Genomic DNA, 26509 nt, shown 5'->3' with positions numbered 1-26509 from the left:
GTGATACAAATCACGTTCTTGGCATGCGAATATTCAGAGATAGGTCAAAAGGATTACTCTATCTATCTTAGCAAGAGTATATCTCCAAGGTTTTGCAATGTTTTAATATGGAGGGGAGGAAAACAATTGGGGTTCCATTGTCTCCATATGTGAAACTCAGTGCAGAGGACAACTCTACATCTGATGATGAGAAGAATGAAATGGCCAAGATACCATATGCTTCAGCTGTTGGCAATTTGATGTATGCTATGGTTGCTATACGTTTTGATATTGCCTTTGCAGTGGGAGTGGTTAGTAGATACATGGAAAACCCTGGTAAAAAGCATTGGGAAGTAGTGAAAGGTATTATGAGATACCTCAAAGGCACAAAGGATTTGTGCATCTGCTTTGGAAAGTAGAAGGCATTTGTTGTTGGCTTTACAGATGCAAACTATGCTGGTCATGCGAATTGCATAAAGTCCACTTCTAGGTATGTGTTTACCTTCACAGGAGGAGCAGTCTGTTGGATCTCCAGGCTACAAAAGTGTGTTGCATTGTCTACTATGGAGGCAGAGTTTGTGGTTGCCACTGAGGCATGCAAGGAGGCTTTATGGCTTTCACGTCTGGTGGGAGAGCTTGGCATTACAAAGTTACCTGTTCTCCATTGTGATAGTCAAAGTGCTATCATGCTAGCACGGAATCTCGTCTTTCATGCAAAGACGAAGCACATACATGTGAAGTATCACTTCATTAGAGATGTACTTGACAGCAAGAGCACTGAGCTTGTCAAAGTGCATACAGATGATAATCTTGCAAATCTTCTCATGAAGGGTCTTCCAGTAGAGCAGTACAGATGATGGGAGTTGGATAGGTATATGTATTTCAGCTTTGTACATATCTAGACTTAGCTGACTCTTTTCTCCTCTTCAAGCACATTGCCTTCAGGTGGGAGGTTGTTGGGAATAAAGGGCCATCGTGCCTTTTATACGTGCATGGGTGTGAACACACCCTTAGCACATTTGTACTTTCATATATATCTATCTAAAACCTAAAGAGGTACACATACAAAATTGTACCCAAGAACGTCGTGCATCTCTCTCTCTGACTCTCACTCTCTACTCTTGCTCACGTTTTGCTCTCTACCTGACATTTTCATTGCAGGACATTGCATCGACACTGTGCATTGCTCACTTCAACTGTCTCGCTAGTACGTCATCTTTTGAGGATCTTGTGGATTTACCACCTAGCAAGAGGGCCATTGGCACAAAATGCGTTTTTAAACTCAAACACAAAGCTGATGGTACAATTGATAGGTACAAAGCACAGTTGGTAGCAAAAGGCTATGTGCAGAAGAAGGGAACAAATTACGAGGAAACTTTTGCTTCTACATCCCGTATGAGTATGGTGAGATGTGATTGCTATGGCTGCAAATTATAGCTGGAAAGTATACTAGTTGGACATTAAAACAACATTCTTGAATGGGGATTTGCATGAAGATGTTTATGTGTCATAACCTCTAGGGTTTGTAACTAAAGGAAAAGAACACATGGCAAGTTGCCTAAAGCCCTTTATGGTCTCAAACAGGCTCCTCGTGCATGATGCTTATTTTGCTAGCAAAGGGTTCAAAAATAGTCCAAATGCTCCTACTCTATACATTAAGAATAAAGGGGGGAACTTCCTGATTATCATTTTTTATGTAGATGACATGTTGCTTACTAGACCTACAGAGGGAAAATTGTAGATTTTAAGGCCGTGCATTTGCTATGTCAAATATGAATTGTCTATACTACTATTTGGGGATTCAGCTCACCCAAAATCAGCATGGTATCATCATGTCATAGTTACAGTATGTGGATAAGCTATTGCATAGGTTTAATATGCAAGATTGCAAATCTATGTGCCTTCTATGAAGCTAGGCTTAAAGCCATCCGTGCATGATGATGAAGAGATGCATGATGTTGTAATTTATAGCTAGGTTGCTGTTGGCCACCTTATTTACCTTTTCACCCATATCTTGACATTCAGTATGCAACATCTTGGATGAGCAACCAACCCATGGACCATACATTGGCAAGCTGTTAAGATCTTTAGATATTTGCAAGGTACTTAGTCACATGCTTTATTATTTTCTAGGGGGGAGACTTGCACTTAGAGGCTTACAATGATTCAGATTGGGTTGGTGATGCACTAGACAATCTACTGGTGGGCACAGTTTGTTTCTGGGCCATTCGTATATTTTATGGCTAAGTAAGTAACAACCTATTGTGGCTATCTTGTCTTGTGAGGCCAAGTGTAGGGCAGTCTTCACTGCAACAATGGAATGTGTATGGTTGCATAGATTGCTGGTTGATCTACAAATTTCTTTGGAGGGTCCTACACCCATTTCTTCTAATAGTCAAAGTGTTATTGCAGTGGTATAGAATTCTATGTTTCATGCTCCTATGAAACACATTGAGGTATATTTTCACTATACTAGAGAGATGCTATGCAAGAGAGCCCAGTTTGATGTATATTTCTACATAGGAGAATGTTGCAGACATTTTTACCAAAGTACTTTTTCGTGAGAAGTTTGAAGCTTTTTGAAAGTCCTTGAACTTGCTACCCTTTGATGATTGAACTTCATGTACTTCTACCACATTGGCACTACAGGGCGGTGCTAGAATTTACCAATTTTATGGGCAATGCCTAATGTTTTAGCTAGTTGGTTTGTAGTGTGAATACAACTACATTAATAAGTTGTGTCACCGATTCTAGAGTTAGTTCTAGAGTTAAATTAACTCTAGTTGAGTTAGGGATAGGTCTAACTTAAGGTCTATTGTACATTAATTCTATGATTCTAACACTTGTGTCTTTTGAGTGTGGAATTGCTGCTCCCTCTTGCTCATTGTCTTGTGTTCACGCTCTCTCTCTTTCTCCATTTCCAACACGCAACATAATTGGGAATTAATCCTAGAGTGCCCAATATGCATGCGGGAAGTGTGTAACGTGGATCCAAATGTGAGCATGGGTATGGTAATTGCATGAGGATAATTGCATGAGCAGCCCATGAAGGAGGGATAGGGACGTGTGGAGTAGAAGATGAAAATCCTTGCATAGAAGTGACCCAAGGAATGTGTGATGATACACGATATGCAGAGGATGGAAATTCTTGCGTTTGAATGATAAATGGGAATGTGAGTGTTTGGGGGTAGGGAGGGGGGTGCCCATCATAGCTGTTCGAGGATGAGAAGAAGGTGCTCACTTATGGGTATGTGGAAGGCACAGTGTTAAAGGGTGGCATTTCCCCTACTAATGTATTGAGGTGTGGAAAGGGGTAGTGAAGTGAGGGTAGGTAGAAGATGGTGTGGAGAAAGAGAGAGTGCCAGGAATGGAGATGGAGGATTCAACGTCCAGTGTGCTAGATGCGGAAGCGAAGTGTAATTCAAGGTTTTGGAATGAAGAAGAGAGGAAATTGAGATATGGGTTAGAAGAGGGTGGGATGAGAGGGATTTAGGAAGAGTAGCTTACATGCTCAAATGAAACAATAGATATTGATATACCTAATGAAGGATCTTTGCTTTGAGACCCTCTATATTGAAGTCTATATACAAAAAATCATTTGGATCTTGCATACCTAAAGGAGAAATAGGAGAGGGTTTTGATTCATACTACTCAAAGGGGTTTTATGAACTTGACATTGGGCTTGGTTGAGATGAAGAAGATGGGTCACCAGTTGTCCCAAATGTCGTATGTCCTTCATGATTGGAGAGGTGGCTTGCCTCACCAACTAGTCTGGATGGTGTAGCAAAGCTAGTAGGAGGGATGTAAGCTCGACTATACATGACGCGCAAGTACTCTTTAATCTCCTTTGTCATGAGACTGAAAGCGGGAATATGAGAAAACAAAGAAGGTGAAGGTGAAGGTGAAGGTGAAGGTGGGCTGTCGTCTTCCTTGTCGAGTCCATAGTGCCTCCTCAGGGCCTCCAAAGATGGAGAAGCCTAATTAATAACTTACAAACATCATGGAGTCCTGACTCTCTTTACAAGAGCACTGGCTTTGATACTAAGTGAAAAATTTGCTAGAGTTTGCATTGAGGAAACACAGAGTGTATGACCACGACAGAAACACAAAGACGTAGAAAGTGACATGCAAAACTCAAAACTCTAAATGCAAAACTCAAAATTCTAAATGCAAAACTCAAAATGCAAAATGCAAAAACACAAACACAAACATAGAGAGAAGGAGAACTCTGAAGCGTCAATTAACTTTGCAAGCTTCTTTGTACAAGTCACTTCTCAGCTGCAGAAGTGCTTGGAAGTTAGGAAGGGCTAATGTGACGAACCTGACGTGAAAAGCTGCATCAAGAATGCAAGATGAGAGACCATAGTAACCATGAAGCTATATAGGGACATTATCAAGAATGTTTGCAGGGAGCAGATTACCGAAAGAATGTATACAAGAAGTTAAATGTGAAGATTTGGATATTGATAGGAAGATATGGGTAGCTCAAATATTTATGAAGGCCATATGAATGCACTTACCACACCAAGTCATAAATATGAAAGAATATGAATAGGTGTCACATGTGGAAGATAGATGGGCTTTGGGTCTCCTAAGGTACCTTACAGAGAGTACACAACTGGAAATTCAAAAGTTTAGTTCTTACAGAGAGTACTCTGAGCACTGCTTGGGTTTGCAACACCCGCTTAAGCCTCCCACTGGTAATGAAAGCTGGCTAAAACGTGAGCAGGGTAGGCCTAGGCTGAGTGCTAGCTGTAGGTGAAAAAGCACCTAGGTGAAGCATGGATGGTAAATCTCATTAAACAACTTGTGTCCAATTGGACAAGGGACTGTCTATTTACAGACTCACTTGTTCAGACTCACTCATGACCCTGGTATCACAAGCAATGTACAAATAAGATGAAGTTCTAAAGCACTTGAGAAACTCTGGGCTCTGGTCTCCATTCAAACTGTAGTGTGACTTAACTTTGAATCATCTGAAAACTCCAAGTGGGTAACAGGGGACTAACTAATTGCTTGATGGCTCAAGGCCACCACTAGCCTAGCCCATGCTCAGGACAATGCAAGTTGCACCCAAATGTGCCCAGACTTTTGAGACCTAGGGCATCCTTGGCTGTCTAGATATATCGTGTGGCCCAAGTACTAGTGGGTACACATGATAGTATTAGATGTGGACATAGAGTTAGTATGATATCATTAGATGAGGAAGGAGAGTTAGTATGGTCGATCCCTAGAGGAAGTGGTGAGATAGTGAAGACATTGATGTGGTATGGGGGCATATGAAGTAATGCACTGTGCTGGATCCTCCTCCATATAGAAAGCATGTGAGGAACCTTGAGGCTGGTCATCTATGTAAGCCATTGCAGAAAATGAGACCATGTTCTGTCACAAGGCCCAAGTGAATCACTTGAATCTCGTCCAAGTATCTAGAGTGCCTTAGTGCAACCTGTCACATAGTGATAAAAATGCTGGTCTGTTGAACTCACTCTCATTTGTCTTGTAGCTTTGTCGTGAGCCACTTGGAACACTTTCCTTGATCTTGAATCCCCCCTAAATTCCTTAGGTTTTGCCTGTTTGGATGGAGTTCCCTTGGTATTGTACTAACAAACGAGAATGCATTGGGTGTTGGCCAAAAATGGAAATATGGGTTGGTAAATTCCAAGGCCCTTGCCCCTCCCCCTAAACAACAAAACTAAAGCGGAAACAAAATAACTCTTTAAAAAAAGGGGAAAAAAGAAAAGAAAAGAAAGAAAACAACAATTCCAAAACACACTTTGGAGTTCCCAAAATGTTTATGTTTCCGTCTCGAAAAGTTTCTGTTTCACCATTAGGGTCCTGAAATGCTGTTTTGGGCAACTATGCCAATGCAATTTCATACTGCTAGCTCTCACTAAGGCTACATGCCCTATTTATTAACTTCTGGGTGTAATGAAAACCTTGCCATCCCCCACTTCTTTTGTTTAAATGCTGGATCTTTGGCATGCAAGATCTCCAATGCTCTCTAGTACTGCTTTCATGCCATCTCCCAAAAATACTCTTCCCCCCGAACAACTGTGACACGGATTTCATGAAACAAAATACACGAATTCAAGGAAAGAAAAATCTCTAAAAGAAAGCATAAGAAAGGTGAAACAACTATGATGTAGTTGGACTTGAAAACATACATGAATGCATGGCAACAAGAAATCTTCCAATTAAAAATCTCAAAGAAAGACATCAGGTAAATGGTTCCACAACATGAAAACATCCTTGAAATGTATGGGGTCCCTGATTTTTTCTTACATGGTCTATTCCTTTGGGAAGAGGCTTTACAACCCTTGTGGAGATTTCTTCCATGAGATTGTCTGCCTTCAAGAATGCAACGTCCTTGTGAATCTGCCCATCTCCGAGCTAGGTCTATCTTTGAAACTGCTTATGTGCTCTGCTCGTGTATTTTCAAGTAGATTCCTTGTCATCAGGCTTGCTGTTTATATTTTTAAACCTTCTATTTCTAATAATTCTGAGCATTGTTTGAAGACATTTGATTTGAGTTTTGTTTCTCTCTTCTTATATTGTCAAACTTTAATGAGAATTTGGCTGACAGTATCCTGATTTGGGGCTTTTCTTATGATGCTTTTTTCCCCCAGCTTTTTGATGTGGCTACAGCTTGTGATGTAGTCATTTGCTGCAGAGTTGCTCCATCACAGAAGGCCAATATCGTCTCTCTTGTCAAGGAAAAAGCTCAAGAGATGACTTTGGCAATTGGTGATGGTAAGCTGTTTATCTCTTTATGCTGAAGAGATTGCTGAACCTCGTCAATGGTCCTAATGTGCCAAAACATGCAATCTGTTCTGAATGCTTACTCTTAATGCTTTATGCAGGAGCAAATGATGTGCCCATGTTACAGAAGGCACATGTTGGAATTGGTATCAGTGGTCAAGAGGGAAGGCAAGCAGTTATGTCTTCAGACTTTTCTATGGGACAGTTCAGATTCTTGAGAAAGCTCCTATTAGTGCATGGACATTGGAATTACCAAAGATTGTCCTACATGGTGTTGTATAATTTCTATCGCAATGCTGTGTTTGTCATGATGCTTTTCTGGTGAGTGCTGCTAACCAAAACCACCACTGGGAATGCTGAATACCACGCTTCATCAGTTCTGTGTATGCATTTCTGCTGTGCACATGCTTTGCGTGTTGAAGTTATTAACTGGGTTGCAAAAGTGCCTGCCATGAAACATTTCTTGCTCTGATTATAAGTCAGCTACACCTTGTCTTGGACATTTTTGAGTGTGGGCCGTATCTGTGTTAATGCTTCCCCGTCCCTGAAAAACAGGTACATCTTACAAACAGCATTTTCTCCCTCATCTGCCATTTTTGATTGGAACCTGATGTTCTATTCTTTGATCTATACATCTGTTCCTACTGTTGTGGTTGGAATCATGGACAAGGACATTGATCACAAAGCATTGCTGAAATATCCTCCTCTCTATGGAGCTGGTCAAAGAGATGAAAATTACAACAGTTTGCTCTTTTGGGTCACCATGCTGGATACTCTGTGGCAGAGTTTAGTACTCTTCTATGTCCCTTTCTTTACTTATCAAATAAGCACAGTTGACATCTGGAGCATGGGCAGCTTGTGGACAATCTCAGTGGTTATATTAGTGAGCTTACATCTTGCAATGGATATTCAACAGTGGACATGGATCACACATTTAGTTATCTGGGGCTCAATACTGGCTACTTTTGGCTGCCTTTTGATTCTTGATTCTGTGACACAAGAGTCTTTTCTTTCACACTACGGGTAAGAACAAAAGTTATAAAGCTGGTCATTCTTATGTGATCATCTTCTTCTTAACACATTTGCATTGTTTTTTTTTTTTGGAGGGAGCCAGCATCACTGTATGCATTCAAACATGTAGAACAAGCAGTCAGCGATATCAACTCAGGAGGGTAGATACAAGTGTAGTTTCACGGCAACCTTGTTCCATTAGTTCATACTGCACTGAAATAAAAGGGTGCTATTATGCTTGTGTCCATTTATTATATCAGCACTTTGTCCCTCTCTAACTCCTTACCCAAATAAAATCAAATACACCCCTCTTGCACTGTATACATAGTGTCTTAGAAGGCAGTGGTGGGCTATGAGACGTCCCATTTATCTCAAAGCCTGTCCCAATTTTATCAATGAGATTTCCTTTGAGTACAACAAAGGAAAGGTCTTGACACCTGCACAGAACTGTTCAATAATCACTCTCTCTTGCGGGAGTGGACTGAAGGAATGTTGTCCTTTGAGAATGGATCTGCAGTGCAGCAAAACCACTAATGATGATGTTGATGTAGAAGACTGGAGCTAAGGGTGATGAAATGCAGCAGCCGAGGGCTAGTCGATGTGGAAGATGATATAATGGAGCAGCACACAACCAAAACACAGCTGCTTGGAGATGAACTGGAAGAAGGTGACTGGTGCTGTAGATATGCTGATGTTGGACAGCAGCTTGGAACCAAAAGCGCCACCTTCATGGTGGCAAGATTGGAGACAACAGCAGTTCAATGAGGAAGAGGATGTGAATGATGAAAATGCAGCTCTAGAAGGAGCCTGCACATGTGTGACTACCAAAGAAGGCATCTAGTAGCAAAAATGTAGGGTGGAAGACCCAAAATGAAGTTGCTACGTGCTTTGGAACCTCCAATAGTTGGGTGGCAGCTTAGATAGGCAGGGCAGCAGCTTGGAGGACTAGAGTAGTTGGTAGAGGAGCAAGATCGTTGTCACGAGGACGTGAAATATTAATGCTTTGCTTAGTATTTGATTAAAAGTCAATCAAATGTGCAAATATGAGGTGCAAGTTGATTATTTTGCAATGTGAACCAAGACCTTGGTCCTTGAGATTTCATTTTGTGCCAAAGGCAAAAGTTGTAATAAGTTATGCCTGATAGACAGAGGTGGTACTTGGTGTCAGAACTTGGCCTAGAACATATAATTAGCCATTAGTGTTAGTGGTGATACTAATGAGTGCTCATAATTACTTGGGTGATAAATTGGCTTGGCCAATTTACTTGTTGACTAGTAAGATTATTTTTCTAAGCTATAAATAATTGGATATATAGGAGGTATCCCAAACTATGAGAATGTCACTTTCTTTGCGACAAAGTTGCCTAGAAAGCCCATTAGGCTTGAGATCTCAGAGGAGAAGAAAGGATCTTAGTCCATAGTGTTGTAGTAAGAAATTTTTTAATATTTAGTTAAAAAAAGGTAGCATAGCTTGCTATAAACAGAGTTACAAAGCTACCCAATGGATTTCCTATGCCAAGAGAAGAAGATTGATTGCTTTCCACACTCCATCCATGCTATTAGCTCATGTTCTATGGATGAAATGTGTAATTTCTGCAACAAAGAAGAGAAGAATGACTCTCTCTAAACTTGGACTACCACATGGTAATATGTGACAAGTTTTGGGAACAGGGACAAGAATTGGAACGGGGTTAGAAATTGCCATCCCTTGTTACCATGAGAGGGGGCTTTAACATGGAGATAGGATTGGGACAGTATGGGAACTGGATGGGATTGGGACGAAGCTAAAAAGGTGTGAGATGGGGACAGGATCGAAGCTCAGCACAGAAATCAATAGACAGTGTGAGAGTGAAGCACGACACCCAATGCAATAGACTGAAGAGTGTAAAATGAAAGTACAAGGTACAACCCTTAAACTTTAGGGTTGTAGGGGGTGTTCACAACTGAACACGATAAGTGCTTGTAAGTGTGTGACATAAGCACATACGAAATAAGACCATAAGTCTGGGGAAAAAAACCTCTCGTACTGAGAGTAAAAAGTGCTCCAGTGTCCTACTGATCACTGACACTCCTATGTGAGCGTAGGCGTAAGTGAAATACCCAACAAAACCCCCTGGAGTGAAGAGTGATCAAAAGTACAAGGATCATCTGCCACCAAGGGAGATCAAATTTAAAGCATTGCAAAATGCTTCAAATTTATCACGAGAAAGAGCTTTGGTGAAGATGTCTGCAACATTACTGGTGGTAGGGCAATAGACAAGGCTAATATCACCTGCATGTAGTCTCTCTCTGACAAAGTGATAATGTATCTCAATGTGTTTTGTGGATGTATGAAATACTGGGTTCTGTGCCACTGCAATGGCACCCTGACTGTCAGTGAACAAAGGAGTAGACTCCATAACAGATACATCCAAATCAGCTAGCAAGCGTCTAATCCATACACATTCAACTGTGGTAGTGAAAGCTGCCTTATATTCAGCTTCACATGACGATGTGGCAACAATGGACCGTTTCTTGCTAAGCCAAGATATGCAAGATGAGCCAAGAAAGAAACAATTGCCACTAGTGGAGTGACGTGAATCATAATCACTAGCCTGATCAGAATCACTGTAAGCATGTAACTATAGTGGTCTCCCCTTGGCATAAAGCAATCCAAGAGATCTAGTATCCTGCAAGTAACGGAAGACACGCTTAACAGCTTGCTAATGTGACATGCGTAGCTGATGCATATATCTGCTCAGGGATGAAATTGTAAACTATATGTCTAGCCTAGTGTTGCATAGGTAAATAAGACATCCAACTGCTGGACCATATGTGTGTATATCAAACAAATCACTGTCATCATGCAATGACAGTTTTAGTCTAGGTTCCATTGGTGTATAGATTGGCTTGCAATCCTGTAAGCGAAACTTCTCAAGAAGTTTATCAATGTATCTTGACTATGATACACCGATACCTCTAGCATCATGTATGAACTGAATGCCAAGTAATAATGCAAAGACCCCAAGTCTGACATGTTAAAAGTTTGCTGTAAATTTTGTTTGAATGCTGAAATCTGATTAGCATGTGTCCCTGTAAGCAAGAGATCATCAACATATAGACAAATGAACAGCATGGATCCCCCCTCTTTACATACGTAAAGGGTAGACTTAGATGAGCTGTTTATGAATCCTTGCTAAGCAAGAAAGCATCTATTTTTGCATACCAAGCTCTAGGAGCTTGTTTCAAACCATATAAAGCTTTTTTCAGCTTATAAACCAAGTGTTCCGATCCCTCAACTGCAAAACCAAAGGGTTGCTGTACATATACTTCCTCATGAAGTTCCCCATGTAAAAATGTAGTTTTAATATCCAATTGATGCACAATCCATCCATAATGGGCAGCCAAAGCAACCATAGACCTGATGGTCGTCATGTGGGAAGTAGGAGCAAATATCTCCTCATAGTCAATGCCTTTTTTTTATGCATAGCCTTAAGCTACAAGCCTTGCCTTATATTTGTCAATGGATCCATTTGCATTCCGTTTCAGCTTGTAGACACATTTTGTTCCAATGGCTTTCTTTCCAAAGGGTAAAGACACTAAATCCCATGTTTGGTTCTTAGCGATAGAATCCAATTCAGCTTGCATTGCTGCCATCCAATGCACTCTCTGTTGTGTATCCTCAAAACAATTAGGCTCCTCATCATCAAGTGTGCTTGCTGCCATAACAAACTCCTTGGTATGTGCAGTATCATGCATACGAGCTTGCCTTCTAGTACAACCAGCCATGGGTGCATCCAGATGACTATCTTTCATAGTCTGTAAATACCATCTAGGTATTTGTCTTGCCTCCTGACTGTGCATAAGCTCTTGCTGAATTTCAGTTTCAGCACTTTGCTGAAAATTCAGATCAGCCAATGGCTGATTTTCTGCATTTTCCAATTGAGTAGCTGGCTGAACATTGAGTTCACTTGCTGAAACTCCAGTTTAATCACCAAATGTAATGGGCAGCAGCCCTTCAAATACATCATGGGCAGCCTGATATGTATCTAAACCAGCAAGGGAGAATTTTGATTTTTCATCAAATAATACATCCCTATTGACAAACACCTTTTTAGAGACAGGATCATAGAGTCTGTAGCCTTTGCTCTCACTACTATATCCCACAAAAGTGCACTTGACAGCCTTGTTATCCAACTTTTTTCTAAGTACCTGTGGAATGTGCGCATATGCAAGGCACCCAAAGGCATGAAAATGTCCAACAAAAATAATACATCCCTACTGACAAACACCTTTTTAGAGACAGAATCATAGAGTCTGTAGCCTTTGCTCTCACTACTATATCCCACAAAAATGCACTTGACAGCCTTGTTATCCAACTTTTTTCTAAGTACTTGTGGAATGTGTGCATATGCAAGGCACCCAAAGGCATGAAAGTGTCCAACAGAAGGTTTCTGGCCGTTCCAAGCCTCAAAAAGTGTAATTTTCTTCAATGCTTTGGTGGGGCATCTGTTCAAAACATGGCAAGCTCACATGACGGCTTCCATCCAAAAACTGTGTGGCAAGCTCTTTGCTTCCAACATACATTTGGCCGTCTCCATGAGTAACCGATTCTTCTTCTCTGCAACCCCATTCTGTTGTGGAGTATAAGCAGTAGTGTATTGATAGACAATGTCCTTTTTCTTTAAAAAAGAATTCAACATAGAGGACATATATTCCCCCCCTCGGTCTGAACAGAGAGTCTTTATTTTACAACGAGATTGGTTCTCAACAAGTGCAACAAAAGCCAAGAATGCATCATACACTTCTGACTTTTTGACCAAAGAGTAGACCCAACAAAATCGAGTAAAGTCATTAATAAAAGTCATAAAATAGTAACATCCTCCCAATGACTTTGTTTGCATAGGTCCACAGACATCTTAATGCACTAACTGTAACTTGGCTGTTGCTCTAAAAGCAACATCACGGGGAAACAAAAAATGATGTATTTTCCCAAAAATACATCCTTTGCACAAGTGCTCAGGAGGTCTCTCAAGTAGAGGTAATCCATCTAGCATCTGTGTACGTTGTAAGAGCATCAAGCTACCAAAGTTCACATGCCCCATCCTAGCATGCCATAACTCTACCTGTATCATAGCAGGAGTAAGAGTGGATGCCAAGTATACTGAGTGATCGACTGAAAGAGCATCCAACTCGTGTAACCCATGACATAAAGTGCCTGTCAAAACCAATGTCATGTGTTCTTTGTCTCTTACCATGCATGTGTCATCATCAAATGTGACTTGCAATCCACAACGTGCCAAAGAAGAAATAGAGAGCAGATTCTTATTTATGCCTGGTATAAACAAAGCATCCTGTAAGCGGAGAATAGAGCCATCAATGGCTGTGAGCACAATCTCCCCAATACCTCTAACAGGGTATGATGCATTGTTAGCACACTGTACAGATTTGCCAATTGGAGCTGCACCAACAGAAGTAAATAAATCTCTGCGAGATATAATATGTCTAGAAGCACCACTGTCAAAAAACCAAGTGCCTGTATCCTTAGTAGAGCTAAATGCTCGATCAGCCCAAGAAGTGTCATAACTGCATGTGTAAAAGCAATAGTCCCTGTATGCAACAAAGGATGCGGACTCAGTAGTAATGGAAGGAGCATTAGAAACAGACATTTTTGACTCCTTCTTCTCCTTGGCGATGCACTTTCTGCATTCAGCGATGTAGTGGCCTAGCTTTTTGCAATAATGTCATTTACTCTTTTTGGCTTGCGTGCCCCCTTGTTTTTTACTTTGCTTTGAAGTGCTAGAAGTCCCAAAGCTCTGTAGAGCATTCTTTACTTGACTGCCTTTGCCTTTCTTTCTAGCCATAAAAGCTTGCTTAGAGGCTATGGCATCCATACCACTATATCTTTTTGTTTGCTCCTCTTCCAGAAGCAAACTGACTAACTGAAGAAAAGTGATCGGCTGTGTGACAATCCTCATGGTGAGGTTTAAGGTTGTATAAAAAGCCAAGTATGAAGGAGATAATGAGTTCAATGTAGTAGATATCATATGTGCACCCGAATAGTACTCATCAACATTCATGAGTTGCTCACGTAAATTTCCTCCACGGTGCTCCTGCGTCTCAATCAGCCCCTGGCTCGACTGCCCTTCCTGCCTACGACCTAACCAACGTCCATCTTCTCCATGTCGCCTCTGGTCCATTTGCCCCTAACAATGCCTGCACCCACCAAGTACAAGCCGTCCACCCGCTTAGATCTTAGGCGCACGCCGCTGTGCCTAAGAATGGCCACACGCCTTGCCAATTCCTGCCCTGTGCCTCATGTCCATCTTGCGCCCTCCCACCAGGGTTCTGACACCTGTCCACCCGCTTGTGGCGGGCGCCACCCGTCAGTGTGCAGCGCCGCCTCTGCAGCTCACCACCTGCTCAAGCCGCCCGTCTGCCAGGTAAAACACGCTTAATTAACGAAAAACATAAAATTGACTTGCGGTTTGAGATAATTTCAGTGGCTCCCCAAAACCCTAATTTTTGGGGCATCCTTCAATATCTATAAATAGATAGGATGTCCACCATTCAATCTCATTCCTTTTGTATAGGTTCTTACTCCTCTTGTGCAGATTTCAGCCAATAGCCTTCATCCACGTGGTGGTTCTCCATTTGCGACGGCTGCCATACCTTCCACAGCTACTCCAGTGCTTGGCGTCTTCATCCATTGTTGTCGCCTATATTGTCTTCCTACTTCTTGTGCTTGGTCTTCTCCTTTGCAGGTGGCAACTGGCATGCTTCTCCATTCTCCTAGCAGCTCTCCTGTTGCTACGTGCATAGCTTTTTGGTACCGTCCATCTCATCGGTCACCTCTTGTTGCAATTGCCTCAGTCTCTCCTCACTTTAATGATCAACATTTGGTGTTTTCTCGCCTTGCGTCACTCGAACTAGTGGAGACTGCACTCGGGAGTTGTCTTCTATGGACGTCACTCTTCGATACTTTATTGCTTTGCCCTTGGGCATTCTATACACTCTTACAGAGTTTCTTTTCTCTGTGTTTGACTTTGTGTTTGAGTTTTGAGTTTTGCGTTTGCATTTTGTGTTTAGGGCTTGAGTTTTACTTGTCATTGTTTGAGTCTTGGTTGTACATGCTATGTTTCCTCAGTGGAAACTCTAGTATAGCTTCACATGGTATTAGAGCTGGAGCGTGGCACTCTTCTAAAGAGTATCATGCAGTGATTGCGGAGGCTAGTCTTTGTGTGAGTTTCATGCGCGACTCGATTCTGACTCATAATGTCTCAGGTACCTTCTTTTGGGGATTCGATGACGCCCTATCATGTGTCTTCATCATTGGAGGCTTTGAGAAGATATCATGGTCTCAAGGAGGAGGTAGATATACCTTCACCTTTACCATCTTCTTTTCCAGGTTTCAGTCATCTTATAGAGGAAGAGTTTGAAGAGTACTTGCACGTCATGTACAATTGGATTTAGACACGTATGAATCATCATATCGGACTTTTGAAAACGTCTGGTATGAAAACGTATGATATGCCATTGCATACTTGACGTTTTTTTCACATTTAAAAAAATTTGCCATGACAGCCCTAATTTGACGATTTCTTCCTAGCTCCCTGTTTGGGGCCGTTTTTGCTTGAGTTCTTTGTGTTTTTTCTGCGTGTGCAGCCTGCGTGGTCAGCTCTCACCCTGCATGTGTGCAACCAATAGTATTTAGACTTCTGTGATCAATGTGTGCAGAAATTCAGCTTTATGAGTGTGTGCAGAAATTGAGCTTCACGAGAGGGCAGCGTGTGAGACTGCAGTGTGCTCACTGCTGAGTGCTCAACCCTATCCTCTCTCTCTCTCTCTGTCCGATCTCAGTTCTCTAGGTTAGCATGGTTCGAAAGCAAGGAAAAGAGTGGCAATTTGTGACTAAATCGCAGAAATTGAAGAATGGACAGCGTATTATGCAATGCAAATATTGTTCCCACACATGGAATGGTGGTCCCACTCGTATTCGTGCCCACATCTTGGGGCTGAAGGGATTTGGGGTTGATAAATGCTTTAGTGCATCCCAAGATGTAAAAGATGTAGTTCGTAGATTGCATGTAAGTGCTCCCACGAGTTCACATAATGCATTGGTTGCAAAGATTTGGGAGATGCATCACGAAGTGCTAGTGCCAATGTGGCTGCTTGTTCCTCTCAAGCTAGTGATACTCATGGAATGATGCCTAAAAAGTGCAAAGCTAATGCTAGGGAAGGACCCTTGTTTCAAAGTTGGGACATACAAGCAAGGGAAGAGGCATCAATTGCCCTTCGTTGATTCTTTTATGCAGAGGACATTCCTCATTGGAAGGTGAGAAGTCCTTGCTTTCTTGACATGGTTAAGGCAATTGAAAATGATGGCCCCAGCTTCAAGGCCCCTTCATACCATCACTTGTGCACTAAAGAATTGGATGAGGATGTCAAATGTGTGCAAAGAGATTTGCTTGATGTCAGAGAGAAATGGAAAAGATATGGTTGTAGCATTGTTTGTGATGGATGGCCGGATGCATCTCATGGACCCATTATCAATGTAATGGTTTCATGCATGTTTGGTTCCACATTCTTGCGATCAGTTGATACAAGTGGTGGGTATAAGTTAGAAGAGTACATCTTTGAAATTCTTAAGAGTGCCATTCTTGACGTGGGTTCTCAAAATGTAGTCCAAGCATGCATGGATAATGCAGCCAATTGTGTTGGTACTGGTCACTTGGTTGAGCAAGAGTGACAATCCTTTTTTACACCCGTTGCGCATGCTAGTGCCTTGATTTGTTGTTTGAGAATATTGGAGAACTTTCTTGGGTCAAGCTTGTTTTGGAAGAAGCTGTACAGGTTGTGACATTTGTCACACGAAAAAATATAGTTCTTGCTTTGTAAAGAAAGTTCAGCTCAAAAGAATTGCTTAAACCATCACAAACTTGGTTTGTATATATGCTTATTATTTTGGCAAACATGTTGGATGAGAGAGTCTTCAATGGATTGTGTTGCATGGTTGTTAGTGATGAGTATTGCAAAAAGAAAGTGAGCATAAGTGCTAAGGCTCTGTAGGTTTCATCTATTGTCTTGGGTTCTTCATTTTGGCTCCATGCCAAGATGGTTGTGAAGCTATGTGCTCCAATTTTAAAGATTTTGCATCTTGCTGATAGAGAGGGTGCCACTATGGGGTTGGTGTATGAGTTCACTGATCACATGATTGAGGTTTTTGGTGCTCCTAAGCTATATCAAGTCAAGGCACTTTGTGTAGGTCGATGAAACATGATGCACTCTCCATTGCATACTTCTGCTTTTGTACTCCATCCTATTTTGGAGAGCAAAGAATCCTAACAGTGACAGGGAGGTGAGTAAGGGTTGGATGGATGTAGTTGAATGTGTTTCAGACTATGATGTAAGTGCTTAAGGGGAGTTATATGATGAATTGGGTAAGTATAAGTTTGAGTTAGGTGCATTTGCGCATCCTATTGCATAGGGTGAGAAGAGGATGTATCAAGGTGTGAGGTGGTGGGAAACTTTTGGGGCAGAGACACCAAATTTACAATGCTTGGCACTTTAGGATATTGTCTCAAGGCACTTGTACTTCACCGTGTGAGAGAAATTGGAGCACTTTTTCTCTCATTCCTATGAAGAAAAGGAACAAGCTTAAGCCAAAGAATATTGAGAAGCTTGTTTTTATACACACCAATTTGTGTCTCATAAGCAAGTTGAAAGAAAGAGGATTTGAGAAGATAGAGGTGACCTTGGAAATGCTAAACAAGGAAAAGGATGATGGAAGGCTGCTTGCTTTGCAGGAGATGAGAGAGGAAGATGATGGGAATTCAGCTCCTATGACAATAGGTGCATCAAGTGTTGGTACCTCTAGTGTGCCATAGGATGAGTTGAAGGATAATGAGGATGAGGAGGAGGGTGAGGGTAAGGAGAATGAGGATGAGGATGAGGATGCTAGAGATAAAAATGACTCATGAGTCAACTTGAGTCATGACATTTTGTGATCTTAGTGGGCTGATTATAATTTATGAGTCATGACATTTTGTGATCTTCGTGGGCTGATTTTAATCTCAACATTCATAGTCCCCTTGTGAAATTTCAATGTCTTTTATGCTTGTTTTTCAAAGTGTAAGCTTTTTTGAAATGTCTACAATTCATGTTAAGGCTCAACTTATCATTTTTATATTTTCTAGTCTTTTGAGAAAAAAATTTGGGCAAGGTATGGTTCAGTCCGGGGGTTTGAATCGTACTTCAATCATACTTTCATACCGGTACACATATGGAAATATGAGATGCATGTTATCAACTACTACTCGATCTTGGAGGACCATGACATTCGATGCGTTTAGCGATTCATCTCCTTCATTTTAGTGAGGCCCTATGTTAGGTTCATGTAACCCTTTTGAGGCTTTTGTTTCTCCTTTTAGTGTGCAGGATTTGGATGGTTTTCAGTATGTTAACTCTAATAGAGGAGGCTCTTAAAGTAGATACCCTTCATCAGGTATATCTCCACCATTTGTTTTATTTGAGCAAGTAAAGCACACTTCTCAACTCTCTCCCATCCCACCACTATCTTTTCCACAATCTAATCTACTCACATCTTCATTCCAAAACTTGGGATTACACTCCACTTTCGCTCAAAGCAGACTAGGGGTTGGATCTTCCATCTCACAATCTACCTATCCTCCATTCACTACACCTCACTGTGTATAGTTAGAGGGAATGCCATCCTTTAACACTGTACTTTCCATATATTCCACTTTTTCACATCTTTATACTCTAGGATGGCTGTGGTGGGCATCCCTCTCACTATTTATCGGACACTTACAACCTCCCTACACGACTTTTTTGACACCAAGATAACCATTCTCTGCTTATGGATTGTGGTCACACATCCCTTGGGTCACTCCTACGCAAGGATTTTCATTCTTTGCTTCTCGTGTCTGTATCCCTTCTCTCTAGGCTGCTCATGCGGTTACCATGCCTATACCCAGCCCCCCCATGCCTACATTTCAAACCATTGTGCGGACTTCTAGTATGCATGGCAGACACTCTAGGATACATTCCCAAGTATACTCCACTTCTTTACTTTATCCCCCCTATAGGTTGGATCCTTGATTAGCTCGCCCTGATCACATCCGTCAATGGAGAGCCCACAATGCTACGACCAATGTTGAGTTGATGCGGGGGTTGCTTCGTGAATTCCACTCTCAATTGCAACATTTTGTCCTCACATTTGAGCGTTGGAGTTATCTCATTGACCGATATGTGGCATGAGATCGCACTTCACGTATCAATCGTGATATTGAGCTTCAGGAGTTTTCCATTAAGGAAGGGGATGATTTGAAAATCAAGTTGGCCGAATATCGGCGGTTACTCATCGAGTTTGCTACTATTGGCTTCTTGAAGTCAGGTGACGATCAAATCACGTTTTTCTTAAACAAGTTGTCAGACAAATACTTCCATTTTCTCTAGCATATTATTTTACTACCTAGATTGCCTACCTTCTATGAGTTTGAGTGCTAGTTCTTGTGCTATGCAAGGCTACATGATCAAGTTCGCAAAAAGTTTTCCACACACATCCGTTCGGAGGGGCGAGGATTGGCTGCCTCTTCTTCGGGAGGGAAAACCAATAACATCAAAAACTCGTAAGATGTGAAGTCAAGACAAAACAAGGGTGATACCTCTTCCTCCGATGGAACCAAAGAAACACGATTCCTTTGGCAACAAATTTCTAAGAAAAATAGGTTTTGCACACATTGCTAGAGGTTAGGCCATGTGGATGAGAAGTGTCATACCATGGCCCAAGGTCTCCCACCTAGAAAACCATAGTTACTGTTGAGATTGCCTCCACTTTGGCTAGCCAGTCCCAAGGGGCTATGCCTCGCATTGGTGCACGATCTGCTCCTTTTGCCCTAGTGGCTAGTGGACATATGGCACGTGGACAGCCTCAGTAGCCTATCTCCTTCACTACTTGTGAAGGATTAGCTGATTATTCTACTAGTGGCTCACCTATTGCACGTTATATGTCCATTCCTAGGGCATTCATTGCATCTTTTAAGACCACTTCTCCACCTCAACATACACGATGGTAGCCACACACTTAGCCTTTTCCTTTTTAGACTTTCATTGCATGCTTACTCATTGCATTGCACTTATCTCTGCTTTCCTTTATTTTTAGTTTTACTTTTTGGAGAATCTCACTCCTAATCTTTGTGTTTGCAGACTTTTATCTCTTTTGTAGGGTTTTGTATTTCAATGTAGGGCTAATATGTAGGTTTGCACCAGTTTTTCTTAAGTTGGAGATAGGAGTTGCGCGCCCTTTCTTTCATGGTTCCATCTACTAGTAGTTTTGCTCTTCAGACTTCTACCAACATGGAGGCTTCCTCTCCTATGGTAGATCATGCTATGTATCCCATTGTGCAAAGCACCACTGGACGGATCCTACGCTGCTTCCATCGATTGATTACAGCACCATCCTTCTTTACACGCTACTTCATCACGTTTGCCTTGTCATCACAATCCTCGAGTGGATGGGTAAGCTTGTACTCTTTTGTGATGTGTTGGTTGTAACATCCTTACTCCAGTCTTCTGGGTCACATTTACTTAATCGGCCACTATCCATAAAATGAACGTTCAACTTAAAAGGGGAAAAAAAACAACAAAGTTCAATGTGGTTTCATTCGGCCTTTGTAGGGCTTAGTAGGCCACTAGGCAATTGATGAGCATCCTTTGTTTTATGCCCTATCCTCTTTGGGGTAATTGCTTGGACTCCCTTGGTGCGATAACAATTGCCTCTGTAGTCTTGGTAGGCCACTGGGCAGCCGACGTACGCCCTTTGTTTGATGACCTAGCTGCTTTGGGATGGGACGTTGCAATGTCTTGGCCCCTTTAGCCCTCCCTATGTGTAAAGGAAACTTAAGAGGGGAAGATTAACATAAGTACAAATCTTAGTTTTTAGAAAAAAAAAAAGATACGAAGGAAAAACGAAAAAAATGTTGACGCAACTTGATCGGAGACCACCGTTTTCTTTGTCAACATTGCCATCAGTCGTCGCCTCACAAAATCAAGTATGCTTCATGATTATTAGATCAATGGTATCAATGTTGCTGCAAACCCCACAAGTGTCATGATTATAAAGTGCCTCGAAATGCCTCTTTAGCCCTTCTTGCGCATGAAGGAAACTTAAGAAAGAGAGGGGGATTAATAAAAGTATAAACCTTGGTTTCTAAAAAAAGAAAGATACAAAAGAAAAACAAAGAAAAAGTCCAGACAAATTAATTGGACCATCATCTCCTTCATCAACATCATTGCCAGCTTTTGCCTCACAAAATCGAGTATGCTTTGTAATCATTAGATCAATGACATCAATGTTGATGCAAAGGCCACAAGTGTTGTGATTGCAAAGTGTCTCAAGTGTATCATCATGAGGAAGAAAGAGCTTCATTCAATGGCAAGACATAGTAAAAGGGAGGCTAATAGCGTGTGATAAGGCTATATAAGCCTTACCATTAATGCTTAAGGTTAGTTTTTTCAATCAGTGTTCTAGTTGCCAAACGCTTTGACACACATAGATAAAGACAGATTGGTGGATTATGTGCTTGAGATTGGACAGGAGTCTCGAATTAAGGGATAGAATGCCGGGTTGGCATTGTACCTTGGAGAAGATGTGGAATAAAAATACATTATTTTGCAAATGCTTTCTAAGGACTGTTTATGATTGTCTTTATGTATGTGGCAGTAAATTACGTGAAGGAACTATTGCTTAATGGTTAATTGGAGGGTTGTCAAGTCTGATGGCGTCCGATCAATACAATCTGATACTAGTACGGTATTGATCGAACTAATAAATCTTGGGTCTATGTTTGATTTAAAAAATAATAATTTTAAGTTTATACTTAATGTTTAGACTTAAAATATAAAGTTAGAGATTCAAGTCAAAAGTAAGTGCAAAAGAGAGTTGTTATAAGCTAAATATAGAAGCTCATATAAAAAGATATACAAAAATGGATCGAGATAAAGCCATCATTCATGGCTCAATTCAAATCAAGATACATGATCAAATGACAAATCCCTAGGCTCTAAGTGTTTATATTACTCTTGGCATCGAAGGTAGAAGTATCCTCGTTGTCATTGGAGGAGCTATTACCCCTCTCAACAAAATCACCCTTACTAATGATATTGTCCTTGTCATTATACTCGGGCTTTCTAAGCTCTATGTGAGAGGTAGTGATAGGTATATTCTTTTGAGCCAAACTAGGAGTACTTCTCCAGCCACTCTAACACCTTGTGTAGCATCTAAGGGCCCCACGAGCATCATGGATAGCAGATGTGGGTGCCATTGTGGAAGCGCCATTACTAGCGGCGTGAGGGCCAATAATAATACGGGCTTCGCATGCATGAGTGTAAGAGATCCGTTGGTCTATCCCCTCGAGCTTCAAATAAAGATTCTTAAATATTTGCTCATTCTCTAAGTCTCTCTTGCGAGTCACACTTTTAAGTATGCCAGTGAAGAGCTTGAGTGTAATCACATTTACCTATATATTTAAAGGATGAAAAACTTAGGTCAAACAAATGTAATATCTCTAAATATATTTCATAATTTATGAATATAGTTATAAACTAAAAAGTATAAAAATTGGGTATACGATATCTATCTTGCTATAGACATCTCATGCATAGTGCGTAGCATGTGTAAATTGGAGTGACAATAAATTAGTTGCTCCAATTGCTGTGTGCTAAGCTTATTACGAATTTTGGTGTGCATGAGGGAATAGACGGATCAATTTCTCTCACATGCACTTGACGAATAATCCTACACCATGTGAAGAGAAAATAAGTTTAAACTTCAAACTTACAAGTCATAAGTAGAATCAAATGAAAAAAGAGGAGAGATTTTTAGACCTGTGCAAGAATAAGGCCACTTTTTGGAGGTGGGTCAGTTGGTAGCCAAATGACTTCCACAGAAAAAAGAAGCTTCACCAGTGGTTCTTACTTTCAATAAATGGTTGATGCGAAAGTAGTGCCCCTTTGATCGCTATAATTGATGAGCTCTTGGAGGAAGACACCATGGTGTTTTTTTGCCAAAGCTTTTGGAAGAAAGCCATCGTGGTCGGCAAGGACATTGGCATCCATGAAGAGAGAGGGTTTTTTGAAGGCGAGATACAAGAGTGCTGTGAACCCATGGATTGATTGCTTCATTCACTCTTATCTCTTCTTCGTAAAAAAGAGAATATAATTTCTTTTAGGGGTAGTATCCAAGATATCACTACAATAGGTGTAAGAGGATAGAGATTTAGCGATGAAATTGGAAAAGAAAGAGAGCGAGACTAAAAAGAAGCATGAATCATAAAATAAAATAAAATAAAAAGAACACCATGAAGAAGAGGCATTCCCATCTAAGATAATTGATGATTGTATCTCCTCCATCGCATCTACCGTAAGATGATAGAGCTGGCCAATAGTAGCCCCCTTTCTTTCTATTCCAACTTACCTATATCTTCCATAAAAAGATTTAGACAATATGTAGCACATGGTATCCATACTATGGACGGAAGCTGGGCCTCGACTTTTTACCCCATAGATGCACAATTCTAAAATTTCTCCTTTAAGAAAAGCCTTTGAATGGCCTTTGTTTCCATTTGGCTTGATGTGGACTCCCCTCCAAGCCACTCCTTGAATTCATTTGACAAGACCGTTTTATTAAGCTTATTGTGAATGCCATAGAGAGGCTTGAGGAGAAGCCACATGCCCACAAACTGAGTCTTCGAAGGCTTCTTTAACTCCCAAGTCTGAGTATGAGCAATAAATCGCAAGAACTTTAACCTTTGAGTTGATGAAGCCAACGATGTATAAGCATTGTTGACAATCCTTCCCACCTACTCCAACTTGGCTATATCTTCCATAAGAAGATCTAGACAATGTGTAGTGCATGCGTCTATACTATGGATGGAAACTCGGGCTTGAGTTTTTGTCCCATAGATGCATAACTTGAGGCATTGTCCATGACAACTTGCACCACATTTTGTGACCCTACCTACAAGATTATACACAATGAAGTTAGAACAAATTTGGGAGGTTAAAAGAAAAAGGAGATTGCAAAATAATGTATTTAGAAGCATTATCTCAATGATGGCTTGTCATATGTGCTGATGGTTCTCCTTTACCTTGTGTCCTTGTCTACCTCTCATAGAAAGAATGTGCAAAGCAGGCAAGAAATGAGGATGTTGATGATTTGCTGTTTTTTTTTGCGGTATTAATCGAATAGGATAGAGCATCCATACTTCACTTAATTGGCATGCATGGGCCCAAGGGACTTGTCAATTCTCTCTCTCCTCATGGAGTTTCTTGGTACGCATATCATTGTATGTGACACCCTACCATCCCTCGCATGGATCAACAGCGGCAATGGCTTTCAACATCCGCTTCCATCGATCCACTTTGAGAATATAGAAAGAGAGATTGTACTTAATTATGGTGCGTGTAATCTCTATTTCCGCTTGCCTTTGCCACTCCTTGAGAAAGGAGAGAGAATCGAAAACTTACACCGCTACTTGGGCAAGAGTAGCTTGTCTCTTGGGCATAGATGCACCACGCGAATGGCTTTTTCTAAACGGGATAGAGGAAGCTCCTCCAACAAAGGAAATCGAGACGGTTGGAGAGGGATCTTTCGCATTCGAGACCTCATGATCTAGAGAGACCACCTCTTCACTTGCCCTTGAAAGGCCTTTGCATTACTTCTATGGCAAGTATTTTCGACGATAATTATTATGGAGATTGTCGGGAATATCAGGGTATGTAATGGCCTCCCCTCCTAATTTGCAAAGGTGGATGAGAAGGCGAGTGATGGATGAGATTTGGAGCTTTGGGTAATACTTGCACTACCACTTGTAACTGTTGGATTTCTTCTTCACTTGCTTGAAGTAGGCACAATGCAAGCGAAAGGCTTCATGAAGAGGGGGGTACCATTGATGATGTATAGAGAGAGGGTCAGGAGTAAAGGGTGAGATGATTGAAAAAAGGAGTGGAAAGAGTAGAGAGATTGAAGGAATAGGGAGCTTGAGGGAGTAGAGAGGCTCTAGAGCTTGATGGAGGAGGAAGTTGGAAGGTTGAGAAGTTGAGGGAGGAGAGAGCTTGAGAGAGTAGGAGGGATGGAGAGCTTGAAAGGAGTAGGAGGTGTCTAAATAGGCTCTGGATGGCTAGGGTTAGGGTTTTTATTTGCTCTCCAGTCCATTCACACTCATCTATCCTTATCCACCCTTGAATACGTAGGGTTCACATGCCTATCACTCAATACCCCTCCCTCAATGCCAGAGTGGCATTGGATTACGAGACATGTTAATGTCCCCCCCTTCAATCAAATGGGATGCCTTTATAAATCAGGCTACAAGAGTGCTTATAGATAGATGATTTATACATTTAGAAGAGTCAATCATCAGGTGTTGTGGAGACAAAGTTGACCTCCAATTCTTTTGGTACTTCAGGGGTGGTAAGGCATTTACTGGTGATATGCCTTGTCTTCTTACATTTGTTGCACTTCATCTTGTCGGGGTATTTTTTCCAACAGTTGCTTACAATATGTCCGTTTTTATTGAAAAATGAGCATTTAGTGGAAATGGTATGAATCATGAGTTGCTCACGGGTTGTTGAAGTGGATGCCTAACTAGTGCTATCTTATTTCTGATTTCTTTTCTCCTCATCCAAATAGGATTGAATGGTGCTTTTCAAGGTCGGCGGATTAGGTATATTTGTGAGAGTTGTTATAAGGGTTGCGAACACCTTCTTTATAGCTTTCAAGAGAATTGCAATAGCATCTTCATCATGAATTGGAGCTTGAACTGAGGATGGCTGAGCCATGAGTCCCTTCATGTGAGAGATGAACTTATCCAAGTCTTCTCCTTGCTCATACTCCTGGCTAAAAAATTTTATATTGAGGAAAATTTTAGAGTTCTTTCCTCTAGCCCCATAAAGCTTTTCAAGCTCATCCCATTCTTCCTTGGTAGTGGAGAGTTAGTCAATGTGACAAATCAAAGATTCATCTAGATGAAGTATAATTATGGCTTGGGCTCTTTCATCATCTTCTACATCAATCGGGTTGGATGGATCAATAACTTTGGTCCCTTTGATGAAGGGCCAATAGCCCCGCTCCATCATTTTGTACATCACTAATACTTGCCATGGATGAAAGTCTATTCCATCTAACTTACGGATTTGAGGTCTAATATCGGCATAGGCCATGGCCATGATAGGAAGGTCTTACTGATTGCACCAAGCAATGTCTAATCCTTTACACAAGGGCTAATAATTGCGGAAGCAAATGAAATGATACCAACATTAATAAGTAGTAGGCTCAAATGTGATGTTCTACAAGATGCGATAAGGGATAATGACAATGGTCTATGTGTTTAACACATAGCCTTACAATGATCAATGGAATGATGATACTTAGGTACTTGTTGAATCATGCTTAAGCTCTAAAACTTTTCAAAATTTTGAAAATAATCAGTAGGAAGTTATAGACAAATTTATTAGTAGTGCTAAGAAGTACTCATTGCAAGCATAGGTGAACCACTTGACATTAACCCGATTGTAACCGGCTTGAGAAGTCACCTTTGGTTGAAGATGCTCTGAGTTTAGAGCTTTCAGCTTTGCAATAAACTCCACAAAATCTAATTGGCTATGGTTGCCATAGAAAACCACAATTAGGATTTTGCTTGGTATGGGCAATAGAGAATGAATTTCTTTGAACCCTCTCAGGTGTAGATAGCCCTCTTGGGGG

At 41.1% G+C, this 26509-nt stretch overlaps 1 protein-coding gene and 1 pseudogene across 2 annotated transcripts in view; both read left to right on the top strand.

Moving 5' to 3' along the window:
- The window catches only part of LOC148017048 (phospholipid-transporting ATPase 1-like), a 64584-nt gene that overhangs the window by 23094 nt on the left and 14981 nt on the right, over positions 1-26509 (top strand). For both annotated transcript variants that reach the window (XM_087663417.1, XM_087663418.1), the window contains exons 4-6: positions 6606-6729; positions 6840-7059; positions 7294-7761. In XM_087663417.1, the coding sequence (XP_087519543.1) occupies positions 6606-6729; positions 6840-7059; positions 7294-7761 (812 nt within the window). The remainder of the gene's footprint in view (positions 1-6605; positions 6730-6839; positions 7060-7293; positions 7762-26509) is intronic.
- On the top strand, positions 14898-17708 carry LOC148017049 (uncharacterized; annotated as a pseudogene).

The sequence above is a fragment of the Lygodium microphyllum genome, chromosome 22, assembly GCF_053477565.2.
Source record: "Lygodium microphyllum isolate KBCC chromosome 22, Lygodium_microphyllum_v1.1.10, whole genome shotgun sequence".
NCBI classification, from domain to species: Eukaryota; Viridiplantae; Streptophyta; class Polypodiopsida; order Schizaeales; family Lygodiaceae; genus Lygodium; species Lygodium microphyllum.
Note: the sequence above shows the minus strand (reverse complement) of the source record. Positions and strands in the feature narration are given on the sequence as shown.